Source organism: Penicillium nucicola (genome assembly GCF_028828085.1).
Source record: "Penicillium nucicola strain IBT 29836 chromosome Unknown utg000002l, whole genome shotgun sequence".
Classification (NCBI taxonomy): Eukaryota; Fungi; Ascomycota; class Eurotiomycetes; order Eurotiales; family Aspergillaceae; genus Penicillium; species Penicillium nucicola.
In genome coordinates this window covers 1,329,812-1,354,638 of record NW_026643126.1, presented here as the reverse complement: position 1 = coordinate 1,354,638, position 24,827 = coordinate 1,329,812, and the positions used below count along the sequence as shown (strand labels likewise).

Sequence of the window (24,827 nt, the reverse complement as noted above, 5' to 3'; positions counted from 1 at the left end):
GCGTCAAAATAAGCTCAAGTGCCAGCATAATCGAACTCCAAACCAATTGATAATAACAATCCATCGCCACAAGAAAATGGGGCCCAATGTCGTGACAAATAGCCAAAAAAAAACAAAAACAAAGCAATCGACTCCGAACATGCCATGATCGCTTGAACGCCGGGTAATATGAACCACAAGACTTGAAAAAGCAAATCCAAAGCAAAAATGACACAGTCACAATGACCCAGAACCAGAAAAGCCCCAGTGGCCCCTAGAAGATTTCCAGATCTTCAAACTCAACAACCAACCCATCCCCCGAACCAGCCGGCAACGAACCATCAAGAGCCATGCCAGGCATAGCATCCCACGCATTCTCCCCACCCGACAACCCCGTCGGCCGACTGGCATAGACGCCCACATGCACAAACTTATCCTCGACCCCATAAAAGAACCACGTAACCTCGCGCAGCTTCTTCCATGTGCTACCCACCGCCCCAGGCGACAGAGCATACGGCAGCGCCGACGGAACCTGATACCAAATCCACAATGCAAATCCCACCCGCTCAAGCTTGATACGCAGCGATTGCATCCCAGTCGACACTCCCATCCCCATCCCCATTCCCGTCCCCATGCCAGGGCCCGCCGACGCTAGTGGCGAAAGACACCAATCCGCCCCATCAGCAGTCGCACTGACAGACGAGGCATTCACGCTTCCCGACGAAAACTCCATGCCGGCCTTGACCCATTTACACGGGAAGCGCGGGTCAGACCCCGCCGATCCGGCGCTGGTGCCGGCTCGCCAGCCTGGCGTCGATACCGGGGTCGGTGCGTGCGCCGTGTCAACCTCTGAGAAGAGGGTGGATTGCGCGTGTGGTGCGGCGCCGGCGAAGATGACTAGCCCGCCTTGGTCGCATTCGAGCTCCCAGTCTGCGCTCACCGTTACTTCGGCTACGACGAAGGGGTGGCGGAGAGATGTGAACACGATTGGGGCGGTCGATGTGTCGCCGTTTGGTGGTTTGCGCCAGAGGTCTGTGTTTGGGCCCGCCGGTAGGGTGAAGTATTCCATGCATTGGGGTAGTTGGAAGGTTGGCGGTAGGTTGAGGGCCGTGAATGAGGTGCCTGATGGGGGCATTTTGGGGGGATTCGAGGGGGTTTCGTACTTTTGGTCCCTCGGGTGAGGATGAGTTGGAAGGAGAGAAGAAGAGAAGAGGTGATTATTTTATGAAAAAAAAAGAAAGGAAAGACGGTAAAGAAATTGGACGTCACAATAATCGGTCACACTATGATTCTCTCGAGAATGAAAAGGACCGGATTATGCAATATGCACTATGCAATAGGCAATATGCAATTAACAGCTGGTGTTTGCTGAAGGAGAAGCTCACAGCATTTGCTCAAAAGTTTAAGCAAGCCTAGTCCTCGAGGAAATGCAAGATTGTCAATTGTTGGGGTATGATGCAGTCGAGAGTCGGGACATGCGGATGCACCGAATGCGGGTTTGCGCCAGGGAACAAGCCAAAAAAGAAATGAGCCAAAGGAACAGAAAATCTTCTGGAGAGGAGGATGAGAATTAATGGAGACTAACCCCCGAGAACTAGCTATTTATATATAAATATTCCCATCTCAACAAGTCTTGTTCACCCTATCAATTGGTGCATCCCCGTTCAGGGGACGATCGTTCGAGGTCTCCGCTGGGGAAACTCCCATCTTCGAACCAGAACCTTGGAAAGCGGAACCGAGCTGTTGGATTCTTTGAGACGTCCGGATTCGCTTCTTTGTGGCTCCTTTGATGCCAGATGTGTGCTTTCGACCATGGCCATGCAGGCCAGTTTGCAAGTGGCGGGTCATCATGCATCTGGAGAGGATCAATCACGTTGTAACCGAGGATCTGAGGGGTGGAAAAGGACCCTAGCAGGAGAAACAGAGAGATCGAGAAACAAGGAAACGAGGATGCCTATGCTGACCTTCATTGATACATCAAGCACTGCTGGCGAGGGCTGAAACGAAGCGTCTCATACTCTCGTGCAACCGCGATATACAGTACATTCAAATGGTCGTGACCGAGGATCGATCGGTACAATGCATGCATGAACCTTTGGGTGGAACTCAGATTGATCCATTCGGCTTGAGAGCTGACTTCTTCTCAGGGATATACCCTGGTCGGCGGTTTGAGTTTGACAGCCGTACACTTCGAGTCCAGGCAAGTCAACAGACTCCTTTTCTTGCTTGTTTCGCTCTGGTTTTTTTTTTTTTTTGGAGACACTTGTTGAGTGGCGCTGTAAACAGGCTCAGCCACACGATGTGCACTGCACTTGGAGGGATTCTGCACGAGGCTAAAGAGGGTAATCAGAACAACCCAGTGCGTTTCAGAGAAATGTCTTTCTGATATCATCGACATGGGCAAATGGGAACAAAGTCTGTCCAAGAAAGGGACAATGTTCGACCAGGGCAAAACGTGGTGTTGTGCCAAGCACGCTCGTGATTGCTTCGTTTTCTTCCTTTTCAGACCTTCCATGAGTTGGCCTTGGGTTCTTTGACTGCCCAACATGCTGAGCCCATCACTTCATCCCACCGCCTTTTTGCATTCCAAATAACGGGGATTTCGTACATGTCTCCTACTCTCCCATTGCCCCGTTCTTTCATCCGACTGTCGATCTACTATTCAACGCCTTGGCCCCGATTTGGGGGCCAAAGTGTGACGAGTGCCTGGTTTAGCATCAACCAAGCCTAGCATCCTCAGGGACTCGTATTTCAACGCCCTGCGCCCTAACCCAGACACTCCGAACCAATCAACTGCGCCTCATCTCATCTTGGCCTCGTATCTCAGGGTCCTTCAGCCTCAACCCAATCTACGATAGTGTAGCATGTGCCCCCTAAACCCCCGACTTAAAAGCCCGGCGCTCGTAGAGTAGACTTGAGGGGGTTTCTCTTGAGATTCTAATCCTGAAGACAAGAGACTATCCGGGAAAAAAATGTCACCTCGACGCGGAGGGTATAGTAGTTACACTTCGGGCTATGACTCGAGTCCTTGGAGCAAGGAGACCCTTTTGAGTCTCGACTACTCATCGTACCGCTACCCTAACTACCGGACCCTCTATATTGCCGGGTTTGTCTTCGAGATCTTGACTGTCATTGCATTTGTCGCGTTTCTCATTTGGTCATGTACGATTCGCAATCGTGGTCTGCCAGTGAAGGGACTGATCTCCACTCTCTTGGCTTATATCCTGTATGTTGAAGATCAAGGCCTCTGGAATCCCCCGCCCTCTAACAATAGATCAGGTCTGAAGCATGCAATATCATCTATGAGGCTCTATTCATCGCTGATGCCTATGTCACGGAATACTACCGCATCATCCTGATGCTTGGGACTTTCTTCAATCTGCTCGCTACATTACTTCTATTATACGTCTTCTGGAGCCTCGTCCACCGCTTGCTGGGTCGTCTCACCGATTCCGGAAAACCATATGCAGCAGTGACCATCATCCATTGGATTCTTCTCGGCATATTATCGGCAGTGTCAATCGCCGACTGGGGAATGTATGTCGCTTACGAAGTCGGACAAGTGACATATATCAGCTTCGAGCTCATCTATGCATGGATTGATCTGGACGCCGCCCTAATGATCATCTTCTGGGTGCTAACAATTGAGATCATGGCCTGGACAATCTTCGTGACTGTCAAGGCGGGAACCCATCGCTTCCTGTCAAGAGTGAGTCCTCACAGCTCGACACAGTACCATGGAGCACATATCTAATCAGACAATTCTAGACACCCACCATTTCCCTCCTCGTCGGCTCCGTCTGCTGGTTCGCCGTGAATATGATGTGGGCCATCCTTGCCATTCGCTACAATCTTGAGAGGAATAGCTACCCTGTCTACCTGACATGCGCCAGACCAGTTATTGCCTTCGTCTTCCTGGTTGGTACCTTTATGGGGATTGTCTTGTGCTGTGCGAAATGGAGCACCCTTGGTGTTGGGCCGGATAAGTATGATCCTGCTGTTACTGGCCAGTACCCTCAATACCCTCCTGGACAGTATCCTGCATATCCGCAGTATTCTCAAGGACAATATCCCTCTGCTCAATATCCGGCTTATGGTCATCATGCTTCTGAAGCTCCAGGTTCAGGTCCAGCTTTAGCTCATTCGCCCCAGTAAAGCCCTGAGATGTCCCTGTTCTTTATGTTCCCGGCTTCATCATGCCAAAATTTGATACCCTTCTTTCTTACAAGTTATCTGAAAGCCTACTTATAATGTATCTTACATGCCTTAATTAACTCACGAAACTCATTTCCCCCAAAATTAAAGTCAGCTCCATATAGAACTAGCTCTCAGAAAAATAACCACAAGAACACATCCCAGAATAACAATAGAGAACCCCAACATAATCAACAACACGATCAACTTGAACGTCTTGGCATCGAAACCAGGCGGTGGCGCAAACCCGCGATAACATCACTTCCCTCACCCCCAAAAACCAAACTCGAACCCGACATCAACGCACCGCCAAAATGGTCTGCTCAAAATGCCAAAAGAAGCTCCAGTCTACAGAGCTAGCTACACCTGGTGTCAAGCGCAAGAATGATATGTACTATGGCTCTCCGAGTAGCTCGCTCGGCGGCGGAGACAAAGGCAAGGCTAAGCCGACATTAGGTGCGACGGGCATTGGCAAGGTATGTCATTTAATATCTGTATCCTTTACCAGCAAGGATGGAGCTTTTTTCCAGTTCTTTTGCATGGTCTATTCTATTCTGATTTGGACCTGGTTGACTGACATTGATTGCAGAGCAAACTGCTTAGCTCAAAAGCTAAGAATCCTTATGCGGCTTATTCTTCTTCTTGTGAGTCTTGTAAGACCAAGACCGAACAGGGGAAAAAGTATTGTCAGCGGTGTGCGTATAAGAAGAATGGTATGTCTTCTCTCTCTCTCTCTTCTTTCTTTCTTCGCTGTGTTGCTGACGTCTATCCGATAATTAGCCTGCGCTATGTGCGGCAAGAGTCTGACAGGAAAGCAATCCAAAGACCAGCCCATCGTACAGAGCCAGAAATTCAACTTGAAATGATTTGAAGTGTTGCAGATCTGGGTGGTTGTTCTGTGATTTCTAGAATTAAAATTTACATGGCATGGCGTTTAGGCATTATTGATACCGAATCAAACCCCAATGGAATGAATTTGATTGACAATGTAAGAAAAATCTAGTTATACATGGCATGCGCAATAAGTGTATATGCAGTGCGCCAATAGTGCGCTGATATCAAGACAAGTATGCCTTCTCTTCAGAACTTCGTCTCCACTTCCTCCCCCACGTCTTTTCAGCTTCTGGCGTTTACCGGTCGGCCAGCATGTTCTTGATGTTGCTGAAGTATTGCGTGTTCAGGTACTTGGGGAGCTCCTCCTTGGACAGCCACTTGAAGTCCTTCAGGTTCTGGGTGTTGATGGACATATCGACCTGGCCGGCCATGATACGAGACTTCAGGAAGAAGATCTTACTTCCGGCCACTTCAACTTCGGTCTTCTTGTCTGACTTTGCGCGAGGTGGGTTGAAGGCGTGCCAGCCGACGGGGTGATAGCCGACCATCCAGGTGTTCATGTTGACACCGGCGGACTGAGAGAGGGTACGTTCAGCGGCCTGTATTTGAAAGTCATCAAGTTAGTATGAGTGAGAGACGGCATTTCAAGATATGGATCTAACGCACCAAGCGAAGAGTCTCGCCTTCCTCAACTGGTGAGCTGGGGAACTTCCAATGTCCCTCCTTGGACTGAACCAAAAGGTAAAGTGTGCGAGAAAGCAAGCGATCCAGGCTCTTCTGGTCGTTTGTCTTGTCTGCTTCCGTCACCCGAGGGAACGGCCGAGGGATCTCCTCCTTTTTGCTGGTATCTTGCGAGGTGGCATTGGCAGTGCTCTCTGCATCCTGCACAAGCATCTCAACCTGGTGCTCAGGCTCAGACTCTGGAGAACCGAGCAAAAGCTCATCGTTCCATGCTTCGCTGTCGTACGCGTTGTACTTTCCGATATCGCGCGCGGCAGTCCGGCGTTCGAGGATCTTCTTCTTCCAGTCTTCATCCGCCGGGGTTCCGCGCTTGAAGTAGAAGTATTTCGTAAAGGGGAGGGCCAGACGCTCGTTCAGACGCTTCTGGTAAAAGTAGTATGACTTCTCGAAGGGCTCGAGTTCACGGGTGATCTGGGGAGGGCGGGAGAGGACCACACCGGCATTGATGGTGTAGGCGGGCTTCACGACGGGGGTTGTCGATGCAGTAGTTGATGTGGTTTCGGTGGCTGCTGGAGCTGCAGAGGCATAGCTGCGACGGCCAAGGGTTTCTTGACAGCTTCTGCACACGCTGGAGTCGACTTTTGACGGGCCTGCGCGCAGAGTTAGTGGACCGAGAAACCCGGGAAAAGTTGGATTGAACGAACGCAGCAGCGACGCCATGCGCCTTGCACCATTGGATCCTGACGACATTGTGTTAAGTGGGCGATGAGTTGGCTAGTCAACGGGGGAGTCTCCGAGAAAAAGATCCAACTTGGGTCACGTTGTCGCCATGCCCGATCGGGTTAGTCACCTCCCGCACGCTTTAAAAGTCGGCAAATTTCCACTTTCCCTTCTTTTCTTCTCCCAAGCATCACTTATCATCGCCTGCGTCACGTTTCTTCTACGACCAGTCGACCATTTATCGGTGCTCAGATTGAGCTTGGGGCCAATTTTCGCTAGCGGTACCTTCTGATATCAAGGTGTACTGTTAGATAGCTGCTCCGAACATCCTTAGATTCAAATGAACTGTCATTTTTCTGTCTTAGCCACTTGCGCTCGCTATTTCCTACATTCTCATCTCAAAAAGAAATACCCTCTCCATAGACCACCCTCATTCTCGGTTCACTTTTCTCTCAGTCCATATCTAGGAGATGACTCTCCTTGGTGGTCTTGACTCCCACCCGCACCATCCTCTCCATAGTGCCAAACACCCGCAGTCTGTTTCCGTAGTCCTCCCAGAACTTGCTGCCCAGACGAGGCAGCAAGACGCCCTTGTCGGCCAGGGCATGGATTTCGGGACATCCAGTGTCCGCCAGGGTGGTGGGAAGTGAAACATGGTCAGACGCCTCAACCACAGGCGAGGCCTCCTCGTCCTCGATGTCAGGGCTTTTTGGTGGTGAGGGAATACTATCTCCCCGCTGGATCTGACCTGCCAATTTAATAAAGGCCATGGCGCAAATCATGCTGTCGTATCCTGCTTCATGGCTAATCGCGCGCCACCTGTACTTCGTGAAGCGAGGATCCAGCTCTAGATCATGGTCAGTTCCGTGCATTTATGGAATGGATATGGAGTTCAGCCAGCCTTACCTATCTTGGGAGTGTCCACGTTCATCAACTTGGCATGCAAATCAGCCAGCGAAGAGGCGGGATTGGTAGAGCCGCAGTCATAAGTATCCAGATACTTGGTATCAATAAGCACAGGGAACAATTTGTGGATGGCAGTCTGAAACTCTTCGATAGTATCAGGCAATGGACCAAGGAAGCATGCATGGAAGAAGAGTAGATCACAAAACATGTTGTGGCCGACTAGAACAGGTCTGTTAATCTGGAGGCATGTCTTGACCCGATTGACCATTGTGTCGATTCCATAAGTGGGATTTTTGATTCTTCGCATCAAGGGTCTGAACATCTCTGAGCCAAGCTCCTCAAGATTGCCGCCAACCAGCGACTCTGCAACCCAACGGAATCCGATGTGCTTCTGGAGTTGTGCCTTTTTGATCTTCACCCTCTGCTCTTCGGCCGCCTGCTCGCTCTTGACGTCCACAGCATCGATTTGGATGAACTTGGACCCTGTTCTAGACCGCAGATTGGGGAATTCATTAGCGACCAGCTGGTGAACAAGCCATTTCTGCATGGCGTCATATCCATCGGATCTAATGCCCAGTGGGACCTCTTGGTTCGAAGGTAAAAGATTTCGCCGTTGAGCTCGGTCCTGTTTGTGTTTAGCTGCTTGCCCTAAAACGTGATCACGAAGCATTTACCTTTCCCTTTGCCAGCCAGTCGGTGATCATAGTTCGAACCTCGGCGAGGAATTCCAGAGATTTATGGTCATCTTCTTTGATGTCCATGTCTTGACGAGGGGTTTGGTTGTATCGTTCCTTAGCTCTTGCCAGTGCAAATTGCTCTTCCGCACGGGAAAGATACTGGATGCCATGTTGACACATAGTCTTCATACTGAATCCATGTCGGAGGAGGAACTCCATGGCTGCACAACAAACAGTTAGTGTACGACCAAAGCTTTTTATGTTCAGGGAACACATACCCCGGCTGCTGGATGTCCAGTCTCGATTGACCTCGGAATCACGGTGCGGAATGGGATTGAGATTGAAGTTGTATGGCTTGACACAATACGAGGCTGTTTCAAGTTAGCAAACCATTTATCTCATGTGGTGTTCAATACTTACCGGTTTCCAGGTTCTCATGGCAAATTGTGAGTCCAACTTGCAAGATCTGATACTTCTCCGCCGCAGCCTTCGTTTGTTCGTACCGCTCTTGGAGCGTTTGCGGCTTAGTAGGGATGAATGGGGCAAATGCCAAGCCAGAGAGCTCAAAGTCCAGGCTAACAAAACAGCTGACGGAGATGTCGTTCAATATGAACGGAAGATAATCCGGGAAAGTGGCGCTTGTCACCTCCATCTTGCCGTCGACGTTTGAGACCAGAAGTAAGCGATTGACCTCGGGGAAGTGAAAGACAAGTGAAGATGAGGGGAAATGAATGGTTCAGTCTCATGTAAATCACCGTAAAACGATTGGGATGGCGTCAACGAGGAAGGAATATGGTTGCATGGAGATAGGTCAAAAGGCACATGAGCGCCGGCGAGGTGTCTTTGGGCAACTCTGTGAAGTATGGAATCGAAAGCACAAGTGACATTACAAAGAAATAATTAATAATCTACAGCATTACATTTTAATCTGAAGCTATTCGGAATATCGTGATGTTTTTGCTATAACGATTTTCTTATAGATCGAACCGGCTGATCCCGTGACCCCCCCGGACTTGGCTTGAGCCGAGGGAAAACGACAGCCGATCGCAATCGGCCCCAACTCGTTTCACGTTGTCTTCTTCAATTACGCTTGCTTTCACACTCTTGATTGTCATTTGGACTTGATTTCCAATACTATTTTATGATCTTTTGGCCTCACAATGGCTAACGGATCCCCAATGTCGTCTCATAACCAAGCCCGCTCCCCGTCCTCGGCCTCCCCCACAAAGCTGTGCTCCAAGACATACAAGAAGGCCTCCCAGCTCTACCTCACACGTCGACTACCCGAAGCTTTAGCAAGTCTACAGCCTATTATCACACCCTCAGCGCTACAAGAAGACCAACACACAAATAGCGACTTGTCAACACCGGTCGCGCCGATCGCCACAGCCGCTGGCACGTGGAGGATCAAGGTGTGGAACCTCTACATCACCCTCCTCAGCGCAATCGTCGACCTTGGCGCCGAAGAAGGAAAGAAGCAATTTGGACAGAAAGAATGGAAAGGCATTGCATCGCAAGTGAGAGAAGGCGGAATATGGGCGACTGTCGTGGAGGTCGGGTACCAAAACCGGGAGGGCTCGGTGGACGCCGAAGTCGTCTATAACTTGTCAGTCTTCACATTCCAGCCCGATATCCTTGAAAAAACTAGCTAACAGAGCCACAGAGCTACCCTTCTCCTCACGCATTCCTCTTCGCAATCCCTGAACCAACAGCGCCTTGAGACGTACCTCTCTTCGTACGGACAGCCCAATCTTGACCTTGCAGATCGGCTACAAGATGCCGCCAACGATATCCAGCAGCGCCCCATGCCAACGAGCGGCGCTGACACGCCGAAGGACCTGACTTCCAGAGTGAGGATCATCGAGCTCTTCACCCTACATGTCCTGCCCCGCAACGATGAGTGGGAATACGCAACCGAGTTCATCAACTTGAGCGAAGTTCTCGACGAGGAACGGAAAGACCTATTCCTGCAGACGCTCGAGGGTCTGAAAGAAGAGAAGGAACGAGGCGAGATGCGCGCCGCTGAACTACAGCGTTCAAAAGACGAAGAGCTGGAGCGGCAACGAGAGGACGAGCGCCGAGAAGCTGAGGAAGCAGCAGCAGCTGCTGCGCGATCACAATCCAATGGCCACAAGCGCAATACCAGCGAAGTCGACTACGGGATTGAGAAAAGCCGCCCACAAAGCTCACCCAAGGGCAAAGGAGGCAGGTCCACCGATAAGTCGCCCAATGGGAAGGCCACAGGACGGACCTCGCTGTCATCGTCCGGGTCTAAGAATGTCAAGAAGAACGACAAGACTCAACCCCGGACCCGTCCATCTCAAGCAGTAACAGCTGCTTTGCGCAATCTGTTCCGCCATATTATCCAGACCGTGTCTGGTAACCCCATGTCCTTAGTGCGCACTCTCCTCTTCGTGATTGGTATCCTCATGGCGATGAGCCGACAGGATGTCCGCGAACGTGTACGAAGGGTTACGGACTCTGCTTGGCAGAAGGTCAAAGGCACCGTCGGGATGGGTGTCAAGGTGAGCTATATTTGAGACCTTGACAGACCTCTGTCATGTACATGGTGTATGATGTATATTTCTATCTTGTTCCTGTTACGGTTATCAAGGAGCCATTGTCGCATACAAGTTCTGCAATTGTGATTTTTTTATACCTGTGTATCCTACTCGCATATACACCAGACCAAGGACATCTTTTGATGCGGTTATCTCTCTATCTTTCTTTTTATGTTATAGTCATAGGCCAAGCTGCCTCTATTTGATCCATCTACTTTGAACGAGCAATGATCGCAACTAGTTTCTTCACAAGCTCTGGACACCGTATTGGTGATTGGCTTCCACCGACCCACTCGAGGCAACCACAATAAGAAGGCTGTGTCTGTAGGCATTTCAGGAGTCGACATGTGAAGGATGGTCATTTTGATAGGCTTCAAGAACCATCAACATTAAACCGCGACATCCAAAGAAAAGTATGCAATTCAGCATCGAACGTTGAAATCACTGGGGAAAAAGAAGCCGATGCCAAGCCTTGTCTCAGGTCTCATCTAAACCACCGAGTCTTTTCTTCCCCGATTATTCCTAAGATCATGTCTCTCCGGACATTCATCCTCATTGTACTGTCCATTGGCTTCTCATCAGTCCTCAGTGAAGCTGCCACCACCAACCAAATCTGCAATGACAAATCCACAACCGCCGCTAGCCACGGCGGTCTAGTCAAAAGATCCCCTACGCAGATTACCCACCACCGGCCTTACCCAACCATCTCATCAGGCCAGAGACCGTTCTGTTTCCGTGAACACAATGACAGAAGCGGGTTCTTGAGTTTCGATGCCCACGAGTGGAACAAGGCACTTGACACCCTCTGCAGTCAGACCACTCTCAGCCCAACTGACGGCTGGCGGGGCTATGTGTCTCCAGATGGGATTGTGGCCTGGGGAGCATATGCGCGAGACCAGTCGGATTGTTCGAAGAAAGCGGCTTTCGATTTCACAGAGCCCTGTACGAAGTACATGAAAGATCTTGTTGAGTCGTGCGACGGGTCGACTTCGGTTGAGGGGTTCTATGGTTATGGTGGTGGTTTCATTCAGCCTGGGCCTAGTGGCTGTATCGAGTATTATATTGCGAAGCCGTCGCTCAAGCCTACTTGAGCGGAGAATAGTCTGGAAGGACGGTGTTGTGTATATAATTGGAGTAAATTGATGTCTTGGTATTATGTTAAGTTATGTTTTCAAATTGGTATTGTATGGATGGGATGGTATTGGGTTTTTGTTGGGCTTAGTCTATGGCGGAGGGGGATACGGGCTCTCTCTGTCTGCTGAGATTCACTCTATACGCCAAGATCTCGGTATAGACAGCGCTGAACAACGCCAAGACACCCACACCCTTGAAGCATTAATTGAGAGAACAAACGACGAGTGGGCACCTATAGTATGTATGGTAACCGATCCAGGAGCCAGTGTAAAAAAAAAATGCAAATATCAAACATTACATATGGGATATCTCTTTAAGAATATAAAACAATCAACCTATCATCGTGTCCACTCAGTCGAACGAAAGACAAAGACTATACTGCAACAGCATCAGAAGTACCAAGGATAGTATCGCCCTTACGAGCAGCAACCTTGATATACTTAGCACTGACACTCCCGAGACGAGCCATAGTCTCAAACCCAGTCCTCTTCTTGGAGACTAGCTTAGTTTTCTCGGTAGACTGAAGAGAAGGAACAGAATAGACAACCCAGTTGTCATACTCCGTAGCACCGTTCCAGCTCATATAGACGTCTGTCATATTAGCCGCAGTGGTGTCGATAGCAACAGCAGGGTTCCAAGTTGGCGTCGTAGAAGTCCACTCGTACTTTAATCCACGGTAGGTCTCAACTTGTCCATATGCGCCGAACTGACCGGACATGACGACGTTGCCGTTGCTGTCATATTCCTGGATATTGGGTGTGGAGCCGTAGTCCATGAATATGTTGGAGGATTCCGGAGAGCCGAGGAACTGGAAACTCCCCTGGGTCTTGGCATATAGGGGATCGGAGGGGTTGGAGACGTTGTACATCAAGGAGGCCTTTTGATTGCGGAGGTCGACGTTGTAGGCCATTCCGGTTGTTTCGCTGTCGACTTCGGTGAGGGTGTTGGCGTTGTTGAAGATGCTGAGGATGAGGCTGTCTTCTGTCTCATTGTGCACTCTGATATCGTGTTGCCAGGAGAATTGGAGGTCATCGCCTGTGAAGTCGCCTGTTCCAGTGCCCTGGAAAAAACAAGGTTAGAGTATGCTTTTTGTTGATATTAGTCGGAACTTACAGAGAGTTGCCAACGGACGGATCCGTCCTTGTTCAGGTAAAACGCGGAAGAGAAGAATCGCATAGAGATCAGATAACCGTCGTTGGTAGCCATGACGGCGTTGACGTGATAGACATCCCATGGGGTATCCTGGGCGACAACAGCTTGCACAGCATGAAGGGAATTCGAGAGCGGGATCTTGTCTTGGTAGTCCAAGGCGCTCCACGAGAACACAACTTGGTTGGTTGCAATATCGATTTCATAGAACTGACTGTCGATCATCCACTGGGTCCCCGATCCTCCAGCAGAAGTGAGGTCCTGCTCAGTCATATTGACAGCAGTGACAATCATAGTGTTCCGATCCGTGATAATGTGCTCGTGTACATCAACATAGGAGTCTGGACTCTCCCCAGTAGGAGTGACAAAGTCCCCTTGCAGAGTCACGGTATAGATCTCATTATAGGTGTTGTCGAGAATATGAACCTTGCCATAACCATAACCACCAGACACCCCGGCATCACCAGACCAGAAAGTGATAACGTCCTGTCCGAACAGCTTTTGAACTTTGAAGTCCATAGTAGTCTCCGCAGGCCCGATGTAGACCACGTTCCCATCGTTGTCGTAGATTGTTGGACGAGTACTGGCGTCGTTGTCGGCGGTCCGGACACTGATGAAGATCTGCCCCGGGGCGACATCTCCGGTCTTGTTGAGCTCCAGCTTGGTAGGCTGCCAATCTCCAGTTTTGTATGTGCTATAAGACCATGTGTTGGTTGCAATGGCACTGGAGGCCAAGAGCAATGTCCCGCATGTAGAGAGTAGAGACCACATGTTGAGGACTGTGGTTTTAAAGAGAATAACCAACTAGGTGAGTCTGAGCCAGGAAAGGGCGGACACACTCTTATGGGGACACTATTGAAAAGAAAAAAGCAATGGATATTTACAGTACAAAGATCAAGTTTCCTGGATGATGTCCGACGTGGGCCATTACGTGGTCTGCGAGCTTCCAGATGGACCCATTGCACTGTACAGCACAGTATTGTAGGCTCAAAACTGATTCTCCGCTATTTCAGCCTTGAGCGGAAGAGGCTGCTTGATGAAGCTCCATTTTTTTTTTTGAAAGATCTTCAGCAAAGATCGACCGAACTAGCGAAAAGGTTCTTGAGTCTCACGAACCTGGCCCACTGAGTCCTCAGCGGAATTTGCTATGTAGTTGAAGGTATATCATTGAGATATGAGAGAATGCACATGAGTCGCCAAGTAAACGACACTGCAATGCGATCATCGCCGTATTGAGTCAATGACAAAGGTCAGATTTGATAGAACTAGTCCCAAGGGTTGCATTTATCATAGCTTCCTCAGAGTTCCACCACTCTCATGCCTTACTGTACATCGTTAGTTCGTGCTGGATCCACAGAAGATCCCAATATCCGATCTGCGAGATTCGGTCTGATGCTCGTGGACACTGGCAATGGCCAATACAAGCTCTCCAAAGAGCGAACTTCCACTGGAATACGAGCTACCACATAGTTTTGAAAGCCATCTCATCCTGTTGATTTGTATTTGAGATCTCAAACAAGGAAAAAATAACCCCTGAATGAATCTCAGGAACCAAGTCCCCACAGTCCCGCCCACGATCATTCAATCGGGGCCAAGTATACTGTTGAGTGAGATCCATGTCTCGTGCCTGTCACACTTGATGGCAAAACAGGTTCAAATGGGTTGGAAGGCAAACATATGATAGCTATTGCTGAGAACTTGATTTTTCCCAATGGCCATCACCAATACAAATCCACGTTCAATAAGCATAGTGTCGGCAATTGGTGGGGCGAAATGGCGAGGAACCGCTTAAACGGCCTTTTCTCGAGGCCACTAAGGAGGTTGAGATGTAGAATCGGGACCTGAACGTAGTCGGCTTCAAATGTCTTGTAGAGTGTAAGTTCTGACGCTATACATGCATACATGTAGTAGCCAATTTAAGCTCATGATTTGACTTGGCTTTGCGATTAAGTTGAAGCACGCAGCAAAAACTCCACAATCACGCCACTGCCATGTCAAATAGATGGATTGTCTTGTTAAACCGCCCTACAGTGCATTCTGAGACCTATCCTCATGCGTTTCGCTTCCTTATAGGACTTATCAGAAGCCTCTTAGCCATAGCTATCGCTCTGCTTTCCCATATCTGGGCATATACCCTTGTTGCTATTAACGCGCAGTGCCACTGATGTTATTACCAATGTTGGTAAAAACCGTTTGCCTTGGGGTGGTCGTATATGACTCGTTTCTAGGGGACGATGTGCAGTCCGGGCATTAATAACAGCAGTAGATTTCGCTAATAAATACAAAATGCAGTCTTGTCTCGTATAGTCGTTAATAAAAATCCGTGATAGATAGGATCCAAAATCCTCAATCGAAATCAAACAGTCGTATTCTCACGCGTGATATGATTTTCATGACCAACTTCGGTCATCCCAGCCTCAGGGTCAACCGCATACTCGACATGCTCCTTCTCCGCAAGCCTCGCATGCCACCTCCGGAAGAGCTGCACAAAGAAATGCGCAACACAGATCTGCTCCGTTGTATACAGCAGAACTGGCACCGAGGTCTTGGATTTCGTGTATAGGTCAATTGGCTTCCACATAGCATAGAGGAGCGGGATACCGAGCGCCGTGCTCTTGGCTGGCCCGCAGAAACATACGGCAATGGTTTCTTCGGGAGACATGCGCTTGAACATTGGCTCGGACCATTTCCGAGAGCTCAAAATCCGGGGTGGTCTTGAGCCGAGGAAGCAGACTAGGGTGAGAAAGATGTAGAGGGCGATATTGAAGAGAACTACGAAAATCACGCTTTGGGCGGAGAGGGATTGGAGGGCCCCTGTTGCAAAGCAAGAAGAGAAGGTCGACCTGAATAGATTAGCAGTCGATTCCAAAGAGAAGAGAGGAACGGAGAACAGGAGTCTCTCGGACGAACTCACCAGATCAATAGCAGCATACAGACACTCGCCCACTTGGGCAACTTGGTCTTCAACAACACCCAAGCCGTCCGATCCGGCCAAGTCCATCGAACAATCTGTCCAACAAACAAAGGCAGCAAGACACTCAACCCAAGCTGCTGAAACACATCCTTATACATGCTCCCCAGCCCTCCACCCCCAAACCTCCACAGATCAAACTCTGCCGTCTTCGGGATCAACACCACCGTCCACGCAGCCGTCACAAACGGACCCAGAACATTCGCAATCAACACCTCGACCAGCGCAGCGGCATCGTCACCGCCAGCCGCACGGGTCATCACCACATTGGACGCAATCGTCGTCGGAATGCAGGCGGTAAAGATATACCCAGCCAACACCGCGCGATCAATCTTGCCAGTTGGATCCCCAGCCAGAATGACATGCACGACGGCCAAGACCAGCGCAGGGATGAATAAGAACGAGATCACCTGGACCACAAGGTGTAACCGCCAATTCAGGAACTGGGAAAAGAGTTTCTGGCGCGGAATACTCAGACCGGAGATCAAAAAGATGATCGCGATCACGCCGTACATGATGCTGTATTCTGAGCGGATTGTCCCGCCGTGCTTGGCGACGTTTGGGAAGAAGTAGGCCAGTACGCAGACCACCCCGATGCCTATCAGGAGCCATTGGTGCAGGAGGAGTTTGGCGATCCGCTTGAGCGCTAGTATCCAAGGGTTTGGAGAGTCTGTGGACGGCTCGTCCATTTTAGATGTCGGCATAAGTGAAGTTCTTCGATGTGAGAGGCATTTGGATGGGGGGATTTGGATCAGTCGGTGTTTGGTGGGTTTCGCTGAGAATTGCGCGATCGGATTTCATCCGAGTGCGCTTCAAGGATTCGCCTGATTCTCACCCTGAAGTTATTCAAGTCACTGATGTTCAGTTCGTGACTCTGTCTATCGAGTAGGCCGAGATCGGCCCGATTTTATCTTCGGGTCGACTGATGCCGTCTGGACTCCAGTACGGCCAGTACGTCCAGTACGTCCAATACGTGAAGTGCAAGGGTATGACATTTTGGGCTACAAGGCAGTATGATACGTGTCCATCACTCAGCCCATGTCGGTTTGCATAGCTGAATAGAACGCAGATCTATCGCATCATCTCCATCTCTAACCGACTGTACCAACTCTGGGTAAAACGTTCAACCGGCTAATGACGGGCTCTATAACCCCGGACTCGAGGGACACAAATACCCAGCAGGCGCAAGACTAGGAACAAGACTAACTGGCCGACCATCTGACTTCCACCAAGTCCCATGACTTGTCTCCTATAACACCGCGCTGAACCTCGGCTGAGGGGATCTATTGCGTTGGCCCGAGATCACCCGCAGCAAAAGGTGCGGAAATCGCTACTTTAATTTTCGGAACTCAGCTGCAAGTCCCGAAAGGTTCTTGAGTATATCCGGCGTTAATGGCTCCTGGGTTCTAGTCAGATATCGTAGGGGTAATGTGTGAGGGTGTCGCTATCTTGGTAGGTATGGTCCGAACAGGGATCTGGAGACTACAGAAGTAACATTTAGATAGCGTCTATAGATAGAGTCAAGAATCACAAGCCACTTTGTCCTTCCTATGACGACGACAAACATGTGAAGTCAGATCAATCTGGGGGTGAATCATAGAGCCGCCCTTGTTCCCGAAGGCCTCGGGATTGTCGACTCTGTTGAACTCGGGACACTGGGTATTTGCCTGATGTCCAATGTGTAGTAACTTATAAGAGAATCTCCCTCGGCTGATCTTCGTAAACTGTACTCTTTCCTTTTCCTTTTTCTCTTTCCTTATACTGGCCGAGATCGAATCCTTCCGTTCGTCCAGCTTCCTCCGCTTCCCCGTCATAGCTCCCCACAAAAGTTTGGCTCTGCCGCCACTTTGATCCGACGTGAACCATAGCCGAACAGTTGTTTCGTGGGCGATTAAGTATCTTTGCGATTGTTCTCTTTCTCATCTGGTTCTCTCGAGAGATATCGAGAGATTGCATCTATTGAGATAATTTGGGCAGGATCTGCAAAACAAATCCAAGCCTTTGCATTCGCCGCTTATTCCCCGGGATTGTATACTTCCGCTTCTCCGCAATTTCGGTATTCGCGACAATCGGAAGAAACTCGATTTCGCGTCATTCCGGGAGTCTTAGATTAAAGACCCAATTGGATCTTTTCCTGGGAAAACTTCCTGCTTCCTTTACTACACCATAACTTCACAATGTCTGCAAAAAGCGCCAATGGCAAGCGCACATCGCCTGCGGTCAACTTGATCGGTAGAGTAGACCCCGTCCTGGAGAACGCGGACAAGTATTGACGTTTGGTTAGCTGGCGGTGGTGCCGGTATGATGGAAGCCCTCGTGTGCCACCCGCTGGACACAATCAAGGTCCGCATGCAGCTGTCAAGGAGAGCCACAGCACCCGGTGTAAGTTGGGAACACCCATTGACCATGAAACATTGCTAACCATGTGGACGGGATAGGCCAAGCCGCGCGGGTTCGTGGCCACCGGTGCCCAGATCGTGCGCAAGGAAACCGCTTTGGGTCTGTACAAGGGTCTGGGAGCCGTGCTGGGTGGAATTATTCCCAAGATGGCCATCCGTTTCACCTCATACGAGTCATACAAGGGCATGCTGGCCGACAAGGAGACGGGTCTGGTCACCAGCAAGGGCACCTTCCTGGGTACGTGAAGACATCCTATCTCGAACAAAAGCAGTGGAATAGCAGCTAACATGTTAATAGCTGGTCTCGCCGCCGGTGTGACCGAAGCCGTGGCCATTGTCAACCCAATGGAGGTCGTCAAGATTCGTCTGCAGGCACAACACCACAGCATGGCTGATCCGCTCGACGTTCCCAAGTACCGCAGCGCCCCACACGCCCTCTTCACCGTCGTCAAGGAAGAAGGCCTGAGCGTGCTGTACCGCGGTGTCTCACTGACAGCCCTGCGCCAGGGAACCAACCAAGCCGCCAACTTCACGGCCTACACCGAGCTCAAGGCCGCCCTGCAGCGCTGGCAACCCGAATACAGCAACAGCCAGTTGCCCTCCTACCAGACCACCATGATTGGATTGATCTCCGGTGCCGTCGGTCCCTTCTCCAACGCTCCCATCGATACCATCAAGACCCGTCTGCAGAAGACCCGTGCTGAGCCCGGTCAGTCGGCTGTTACTCGTATCATGGTTATCGCCAAGGACATGTTCAAGACTGAGGGTACGCGCGCCTTCTACAAGGGTATCACCCCCCGTGTCATGCGTGTCGCTCCTGGTCAGGCTGTGACTTTCACTGTGTATGAATTCCTCAAGGGTAAGCTCGAAGGTTCGAACTGGGCTTTCGTTGGTGGTTCGTTCGAGGAATAAACCTAAAATGTTTTGTTTTGGAAGCATTGTGATACCTGGCCATGGTGGGCGTTGTGTTTCCTCTTGAAGTCTTGAGGATTGTTCAATTGCTTGCCGGTTGCGGCTGTTTTTCTTGTTCTTTTTCTGTATATATTGTGCTGTGCTTTGCGTTAGTTTCTTTGTATACCACTTTTGGTGCGCCTGGAGCAGAATAGATTTTCTTCAAACGGCTCTGAAATGAACATAGACTCAATCCAGTCCTGAGACCACACCAAAAAGAAATTGTATCGAGTCAAAATAAATGACAAAAGTGTAGAGTGGGAGAAACAGAAGATGCCCTGTGGAGGTAAACTTGGCTGACAGGCTTCCCCCCCTCCTCATTCACCGCTCTCTCTCCCATAAACAACTGCTCCGAGGCTACAGGTGAGAAAACAAGCATCACCATGCAGTCCGGAATCACAGGTAAATGATACATCACACATCTACTGTACAACTCCCAATTGAAAAAACCACTAACAACCACCCCAGTCTCCTCGGAGCTGCAAGATGCCTTCACGCGCTTCAACTCCGACCCCTCAACCTTCTGCCTCCCAGTAACCATAACATCTGAGAGCCTGACTCCTCTCCCAGCCCTGTCATTCCCAGGCACACCAACCAAGGAGTCCTTCCTGGCCTCCCTCCCCCAGCTGCAATCAATCCTCCAGCCCAAAACACCCCTCTACCTCCTCCTCCGCCGGCCTACCGCCACCGGCACCGCAACTCTCATCGCTTTAACCTACATTCCTTCCAATGCGCCCGTGCGGGCCAAGACGCTCTTTGCATCGACGCGGTCGACTCTGAGTCGTGAACTTGGCACGGAGAAGTTCGGTTCGAACGTCTTTGCTACTGAGGAAGAGGAGATCCTTAGTGTTGAGGCCTGGAAGGAGCGTGATGGCGAGGGTGCTGGTGGGGTGAGCCGTGAGGATATGATGGGTGAGAAGGAGCGCGAGCTGGAGGCTGTTCGTCGGGCTGAGGCTGAGGCTAGGAGTGGAACTCCTGGTCGGGATATTGGAATTGGAGGCACCTTTGGTCCTGGGTCTGGAGCTGGCATGAAGATCTCTATGCCTGTGGACGACGAGGCTAAGACTGCTCTGCGGGATCTACAGGATGGTGGTTTGGTGCAGCTGGTACGTTTTTTATTATTATTATTTCATACTTGTTACGCGGAATGCGGGGGGTCAATGTGGAGGGATTGTGAGATTGGTATGCTAACTTGCTCAAGACGGTTGATATCCCCACAGAGAAGATCACGCTGGCTGGTTCCCAGACCGGTGTTGAGCCCAACGACGTCGCCATGCATATCTCTGAGACGTCGCCGCGCTATTCCTTCTACCACTACCCCGGGTCTGATGTTGTGGTCTTTGTATACACTTGCCCGACTGGATCGTCTATCAAGGAGCGCATGCTGCACGCCAGCTCGCGGAGGAACGCCATTACGGTGGCTGAGCAGGAAGGACTCAAGATCTTGAAGAAGGTATGTGCATCCGAAGTGTTCGGTTCGGTTCGATGCTCACTGTTTGCAGATTGAGGCCTCGGGTCCTGATGAAATCACCGGCGAGCGTTTGCAAGAGGAAGTCAGCCCGCCACAGAACCAGGGCTCTGCGCGAGGATTCGCCAGACCCCGTCGCCCTGGCAGGTAAATTCGCCACAGTATAGATAGAACGAATGAACCAGTACAGAGTGGGCCAAGACAGTCCAACACGATAAATTGCCTTGTTTGGTAGTGTAGATTCGTCGGTCTGTCGACTGTTGTCGCTAGGCTTCATATTGTAGACCGCCGAGCTCATGCCGAGCTCCCTCAACCTGGACATACCGCCAAGCCAAGACCAGGGGAGTGACAAGCGTGTGATCATTGATTCCGGAAACTTTTCTTTTGGTAGAACAAGTCCGTTCTGGAACTTCCCAGATTAATAATCTTCGGACACCCGTCGCGGTCCTTCTCCAGACGCGTACACTCGAAACAGTAGAAGGCATCACTGATTCCCTCGCCGCCGCAGACCACACACTTGTTCTGGTAATTGCCGAAGGAGCACTCGTCGCAGATGCGGACTAGAGTCGTGGGGCGCACGTAGGAATCGCACACGGGGCATTTGCCGTCGCATTTGTCACACAGGCGGCCGATAGAGATGCCTGGCTGCTTACGGCACATAACGAGATCGGGGTGGTGGCGAGACATGGTTGTGTAGGGGCGAGAATGTGAGTCGGAACAAGCTTGAAATGCAACTGAAGAGGAGGAGTGAAGGGAAGAGGTGAAGTTCAGAGAAGAAAAGCCGAGTAGGAATGGCGTGGTCCGTGCACGTGCCCCCAAGCCGTTCTGTTCTTTCGTGACCCCAGACAACCAAGTCCAGCCTGTGGCAAACGTCTATCTGTTTCGATCTTATTCTGGTCTTTCGACTTTCAACTTCGCGTTACGCTGGCACAGCTGGTGTTAACAAGACAGCATGTCCGAACAGTACGGCTACTCTCCTCCCATACCAGACCCGCACCCGCACACAGTGAAGTACGGTAGCTAACACTCTATACCATCTTTGTAGCATGCTCGCCTCGGCAGTCGCCGTACCAGAACAAGAACCGCACCATCAATCACCAGAATTGACCGCAAAGCGACGCCAGTCGTCGGTCTCAGAACACGATACCAAGCGCCGGCGACTTAGCTCTCAAAGCAACCTTTCCCCGCAAACCGAGCGCCGCCGCTCATCACCTCAGCCCACAGCGCAAGATGCCTTTGTAGAACACAAGCCTGCGCGACCGCGCGGAGGCCGCGAAGAAGATCGTAAGCGCGGTCAGCGGTTATTTGGCGGGCTTTTAGGTACTCTTTCGCAGAGCTCTAGCTCTGCGGCGTCCAAGCGACGTGCAGATATTGAGCGCAAACAACAGGATAAGCTCAAGTCTCAGGATTTGCAGTATGATGAGTTGAAGAAGCAGCGCAAGGAACAGCGCGAGGCTCTTCGCAGGAAAGAGACGCCTTTGTATGAGCGTGAGGCGGTATATTTACCCAATGCTCTCGGTTAAGGTTTTCTTTCTGACTCGGTTCTTTTAGATGGAAGTTCGGCATGCAAATATCATTGCTATGGCCCATTTCCTAAAGACGCGGGCTGTGCCCGTTCTGGTGAGGGATATGCCTTGAATTTCTTTACTGGGGATGCAAGCTAATCAATTGAGCAGTACTACAAGCCATGGCAATCACGGCCTGGCGATGAATCGGTGATACAGAAGCAAATTGAAGAAGCGCGAGCCACGGTTGCACGTGAAGTTGCCGATTTTGAAGCACGATACCCACCAGAGGCCTTTGCGCCTCAGTCAGATAACAACTCTAAGGAAGAGCCAGCGACGAAACAAGAAGAACCGCAAGACGAGAAGAAGTTGCAGCTATCAAATACCTTGGACCAACCAGGTGCCCCGGATCCTGTGGATTCAAAAGAGTCTGGCCCCAAGGAACCAACTCAGGATGCTTCCGAGACGGTTAAGGCAGACACTAAGGAGAAAGACGCTGAATCAGTAACAATGAACGGTTCTGCTAGTGTGGATACTGCTGTGCATGACCAGAGTGATGCCCATCACGATGATGGTGGAGAGGTCGTGGAGGATAACGAGGATACTGTGATCTATTAGATTCCAGTCGTTTAAAACTACGATGACAATTATGTGCAGATAGCAAATACAATACCCAGCATTGGTTTACATAATGGAAGCGAAATCAAGACATCTGAATATCCATGGAGTTTGGGGCTGGAACATGCTTATCAGGGCAGCAAAGTATTATGATATGACCTCGCAATATGGCATCATGTCCACCTCTATTCCCTGCCTGGACTGTACGATGCACACCCCTGTCGATTTGTGAAAGGCAACCGCCAGCGATATCAGCCCCGTAAGCCGATAACAAGATAAGCTTATCTCTTGGCTCTATAGCCCTAACTCACTTCCTATATAGTCGAGTAAAGAAGGCCTGGAATACGTGTACGCAGGCTCTTATCTTAATTCTGGCACAATGGCAATCCTTCCAAGTGACACGAACGAAAAACATCCCGAAGTCACCTCGATCCACACCCCCTCCTCAATCGAAAGCACATCATCAAAAGACAACACCACCCAACGAGGCCTCTCATCCCGCCATGCCCAATTCATTGCCCTGGGAGGCGCAATAGGAACAGGCCTATTCGTGAGCACAGGAGCCACACTAGCAAAAGGCGGCCCGGCCTTCTTGGTCGGCAGCTATGTCCTAATGTCCGCTTTAGTATACCTGATCCTCACAGGCGTCACGGAGATATCAGCCTACCTCCCCCTCCCGGGTGGAACGATGAACTACTATGGCAGTCGATATGTATCGCCTAGCCTGGGGTTTATGATGGGGTGGTTGTATTTCTATTCATATGCTATCTTTGTGCCGTTTGAGCTGACTGCTTCGGCTATGGTGATAAACTACTGGCATCCTGATATCAATAATGCGGTTTGGATTACTATCATGTTGCTTCTTGTTGTCTCGCTGAATCTTCTGCCCGTCAAGTTTTACGGCGAGTCTGAGTTTTGGTTTGCTTTGCTCAAGGTTTTGTTGATTGTTGGCTTGATTGTGCTTTCGTTTGTGCTATTTTGGGGCGGTGGGCCTAATCATCAGCGTCTTGGGTTTCATTACTGGATGGAGCCTGGGGCTGTCAAGGCTATGATTGTGGATGGGGACTCTGGACGATTTATCGCTGCGCTTGCTACTCTCATCAGTTGTGTGTTGCCATTCACCTTCTCGCCGGAGATGATTGTTGTGACGGGTGGTGAGATTCAATCTCCTCGTCGAAACCTACCAAAGATTGCTCGCAATTTCTTCTGGAGATTGATTGTCTTCTATATTGGTGGCACAATTGCTATCTCGGTCATCTGCCCGTCTGATGATCCATCATTGACGAGCGGAGGTAATGGCGCTGCTTCATCACCTTGGGTGGTTGGTATCAGGAATGCCGGCATTGCTGGACTTCCTAGTGTGATCAATGCTGTCATTATTACTGCAGCATGGTCGTCTGGAAACTCCTTCCTCTACCTTGCCAGTCGATCCCTATACTCCATGGCAGTTGAAGGCAGTGCCCCTCGAATCTTTCGCAAGTGCAGCAAGAATGGAGTCCCAGTCTATGCAGTTGTTGCTAGGTCACTATTCTCCTTGCTGGCGTATATGAATGTCAACTCCTCGTCAGCGAATGTATTCAATTGGCTGATGAACCTTGTCAACACAGGAGGGTTCATCTCCTGGGTCTGCTGCTCGATCATTTACATTCGTTTCCGAAAGGCTTGTGATGTCCAGAAAATCCCAACGGACAGCCTGGTTGCCCGCTCGCCTTTGCAACCTATTGGTTCTTATATCACGATGTTCATGTTTGGGCTGCTTTGTCTGCTCAATGGGTTCACGGTCTTCTTTCCATCGCAGTGGTCTGTTACTGATTTCCTCTCTGCGTATATTGGTCTTCCACTGTTCGTTGTCATCTATTTGGTACATCGATTCTGGAGGCGGGGTGATCCTTGGGCTATCCCTTCCCACTTAGTTGATTTGCATAGTGGACTGGCAGAGTTGGAGGCTGAAGAGGAGATGGAAGTTCCCAAGGAGACATTATGGGGGCGTCTGAGACACTCGAGCGTTGTCCAACTTATGCGTCCGCCGAAGTAGAAACTCACCAAGCCACAAGGCGATCTTGGCACTAATGTCTTGGCA

General features: G+C 50.3%; 14 protein-coding genes across 14 annotated transcripts; 8 read left to right on the top strand and 6 right to left on the bottom strand.

The window, feature by feature from the left end:
• Positions 1-253: 253 nt before the first annotated feature.
• N7511_002279 (uncharacterized protein) lies at positions 254-1,114 on the bottom strand (the record flags this gene model as incomplete). Its single annotated transcript, XM_057124704.1, has 1 exon — positions 254-1,114. One exon carries the CDS (start codon positions 1,112-1,114, stop codon positions 254-256), a length of 861 nt encoding a protein of 286 aa, XP_056986863.1.
• Positions 1,115-2,951: 1,837 nt separating this feature from the next.
• Positions 2,952-4,134, top strand: N7511_002278 (uncharacterized protein; the record flags this gene model as incomplete). Its single annotated transcript, XM_057124703.1, has 3 exons — positions 2,952-3,205; positions 3,259-3,688; positions 3,748-4,134. 3 exons carry the CDS (start codon positions 2,952-2,954, stop codon positions 4,132-4,134), a joined length of 1,071 nt encoding a protein of 356 aa, XP_056986862.1.
• Positions 4,135-4,487: 353 nt separating this feature from the next.
• Positions 4,488-5,039, top strand: N7511_002277 (cysteine-rich PDZ-binding protein; the record flags this gene model as incomplete). Its single annotated transcript, XM_057124702.1, has 3 exons — positions 4,488-4,649; positions 4,763-4,886; positions 4,954-5,039. The coding sequence occupies 3 exons, from the start codon at positions 4,488-4,490 to the stop codon at positions 5,037-5,039; spliced, it is 372 nt and encodes a 123-aa protein (XP_056986861.1).
• A 264-nt stretch (positions 5,040-5,303) lies between these two features.
• Positions 5,304-6,438, bottom strand: N7511_002276 (mitochondrial 54S ribosomal protein mL46; the record flags this gene model as incomplete). The annotated part of the gene is made up of 3 exons (XM_057124701.1): positions 5,304-5,606; positions 5,674-6,338; positions 6,393-6,438. The coding sequence occupies 3 exons, from the start codon at positions 6,436-6,438 to the stop codon at positions 5,304-5,306; spliced, it is 1,014 nt and encodes a 337-aa protein (XP_056986860.1).
• A 422-nt stretch (positions 6,439-6,860) lies between these two features.
• Positions 6,861-8,643, bottom strand: N7511_002275 (CAF1 family ribonuclease; the record flags this gene model as incomplete). The annotated part of the gene is made up of 5 exons (XM_057124700.1): positions 6,861-7,255; positions 7,315-7,939; positions 7,989-8,212; positions 8,270-8,362; positions 8,412-8,643. 5 exons carry the CDS (start codon positions 8,641-8,643, stop codon positions 6,861-6,863), a joined length of 1,569 nt encoding a protein of 522 aa, XP_056986859.1.
• Positions 8,644-9,151: 508 nt separating this feature from the next.
• On the top strand, positions 9,152-10,531 carry pex26 (the record flags this gene model as incomplete). The annotated part of the gene is made up of 2 exons (XM_057124699.1): positions 9,152-9,597; positions 9,655-10,531. 2 exons carry the CDS (start codon positions 9,152-9,154, stop codon positions 10,529-10,531), a joined length of 1,323 nt encoding a protein of 440 aa, XP_056986858.1.
• Positions 10,532-11,082: 551 nt separating this feature from the next.
• Positions 11,083-11,643, top strand: N7511_002273 (uncharacterized protein; the record flags this gene model as incomplete). The annotated part of the gene is made up of 1 exon (XM_057124698.1): positions 11,083-11,643. One exon carries the CDS (start codon positions 11,083-11,085, stop codon positions 11,641-11,643), a length of 561 nt encoding a protein of 186 aa, XP_056986857.1.
• Positions 11,644-12,059: 416 nt separating this feature from the next.
• N7511_002272 (arylsulfotransferase family protein) lies at positions 12,060-13,606 on the bottom strand (the record flags this gene model as incomplete). The annotated part of the gene is made up of 2 exons (XM_057124697.1): positions 12,060-12,746; positions 12,800-13,606. The coding sequence occupies 2 exons, from the start codon at positions 13,604-13,606 to the stop codon at positions 12,060-12,062; spliced, it is 1,494 nt and encodes a 497-aa protein (XP_056986856.1).
• A 1,585-nt stretch (positions 13,607-15,191) lies between these two features.
• N7511_002271 (uncharacterized protein) lies at positions 15,192-16,495 on the bottom strand (the record flags this gene model as incomplete). Its single annotated transcript, XM_057124696.1, has 2 exons — positions 15,192-15,678; positions 15,750-16,495. 2 exons carry the CDS (start codon positions 16,493-16,495, stop codon positions 15,192-15,194), a joined length of 1,233 nt encoding a protein of 410 aa, XP_056986855.1.
• A 1,488-nt stretch (positions 16,496-17,983) lies between these two features.
• Positions 17,984-19,117, top strand: N7511_002270 (putative succinate:fumarate antiporter (Acr1); the record flags this gene model as incomplete). The annotated part of the gene is made up of 4 exons (XM_057124695.1): positions 17,984-18,038; positions 18,091-18,188; positions 18,245-18,443; positions 18,504-19,117. 4 exons carry the CDS (start codon positions 17,984-17,986, stop codon positions 19,115-19,117), a joined length of 966 nt encoding a protein of 321 aa, XP_056986854.1.
• A 422-nt stretch (positions 19,118-19,539) lies between these two features.
• N7511_002269 (twinfilin) lies at positions 19,540-20,775 on the top strand (the record flags this gene model as incomplete). The annotated part of the gene is made up of 4 exons (XM_057124694.1): positions 19,540-19,558; positions 19,625-20,262; positions 20,358-20,609; positions 20,659-20,775. 4 exons carry the CDS (start codon positions 19,540-19,542, stop codon positions 20,773-20,775), a joined length of 1,026 nt encoding a protein of 341 aa, XP_056986853.1.
• A 209-nt stretch (positions 20,776-20,984) lies between these two features.
• On the bottom strand, positions 20,985-21,311 carry N7511_002268 (PHF5 family protein; the record flags this gene model as incomplete). The annotated part of the gene is made up of 1 exon (XM_057124693.1): positions 20,985-21,311. The coding sequence occupies one exon, from the start codon at positions 21,309-21,311 to the stop codon at positions 20,985-20,987; it is 327 nt and encodes a 108-aa protein (XP_056986852.1).
• A 359-nt stretch (positions 21,312-21,670) lies between these two features.
• On the top strand, positions 21,671-22,747 carry N7511_002267 (pinin family protein; the record flags this gene model as incomplete). Its single annotated transcript, XM_057124692.1, has 3 exons — positions 21,671-22,120; positions 22,176-22,244; positions 22,301-22,747. 3 exons carry the CDS (start codon positions 21,671-21,673, stop codon positions 22,745-22,747), a joined length of 966 nt encoding a protein of 321 aa, XP_056986851.1.
• Positions 22,748-23,126: 379 nt separating this feature from the next.
• N7511_002266 (amino acid permease) lies at positions 23,127-24,782 on the top strand (the record flags this gene model as incomplete). Its single annotated transcript, XM_057124691.1, has 1 exon — positions 23,127-24,782. One exon carries the CDS (start codon positions 23,127-23,129, stop codon positions 24,780-24,782), a length of 1,656 nt encoding a protein of 551 aa, XP_056986850.1.
• Positions 24,783-24,827: the final 45 nt, after the last annotated feature.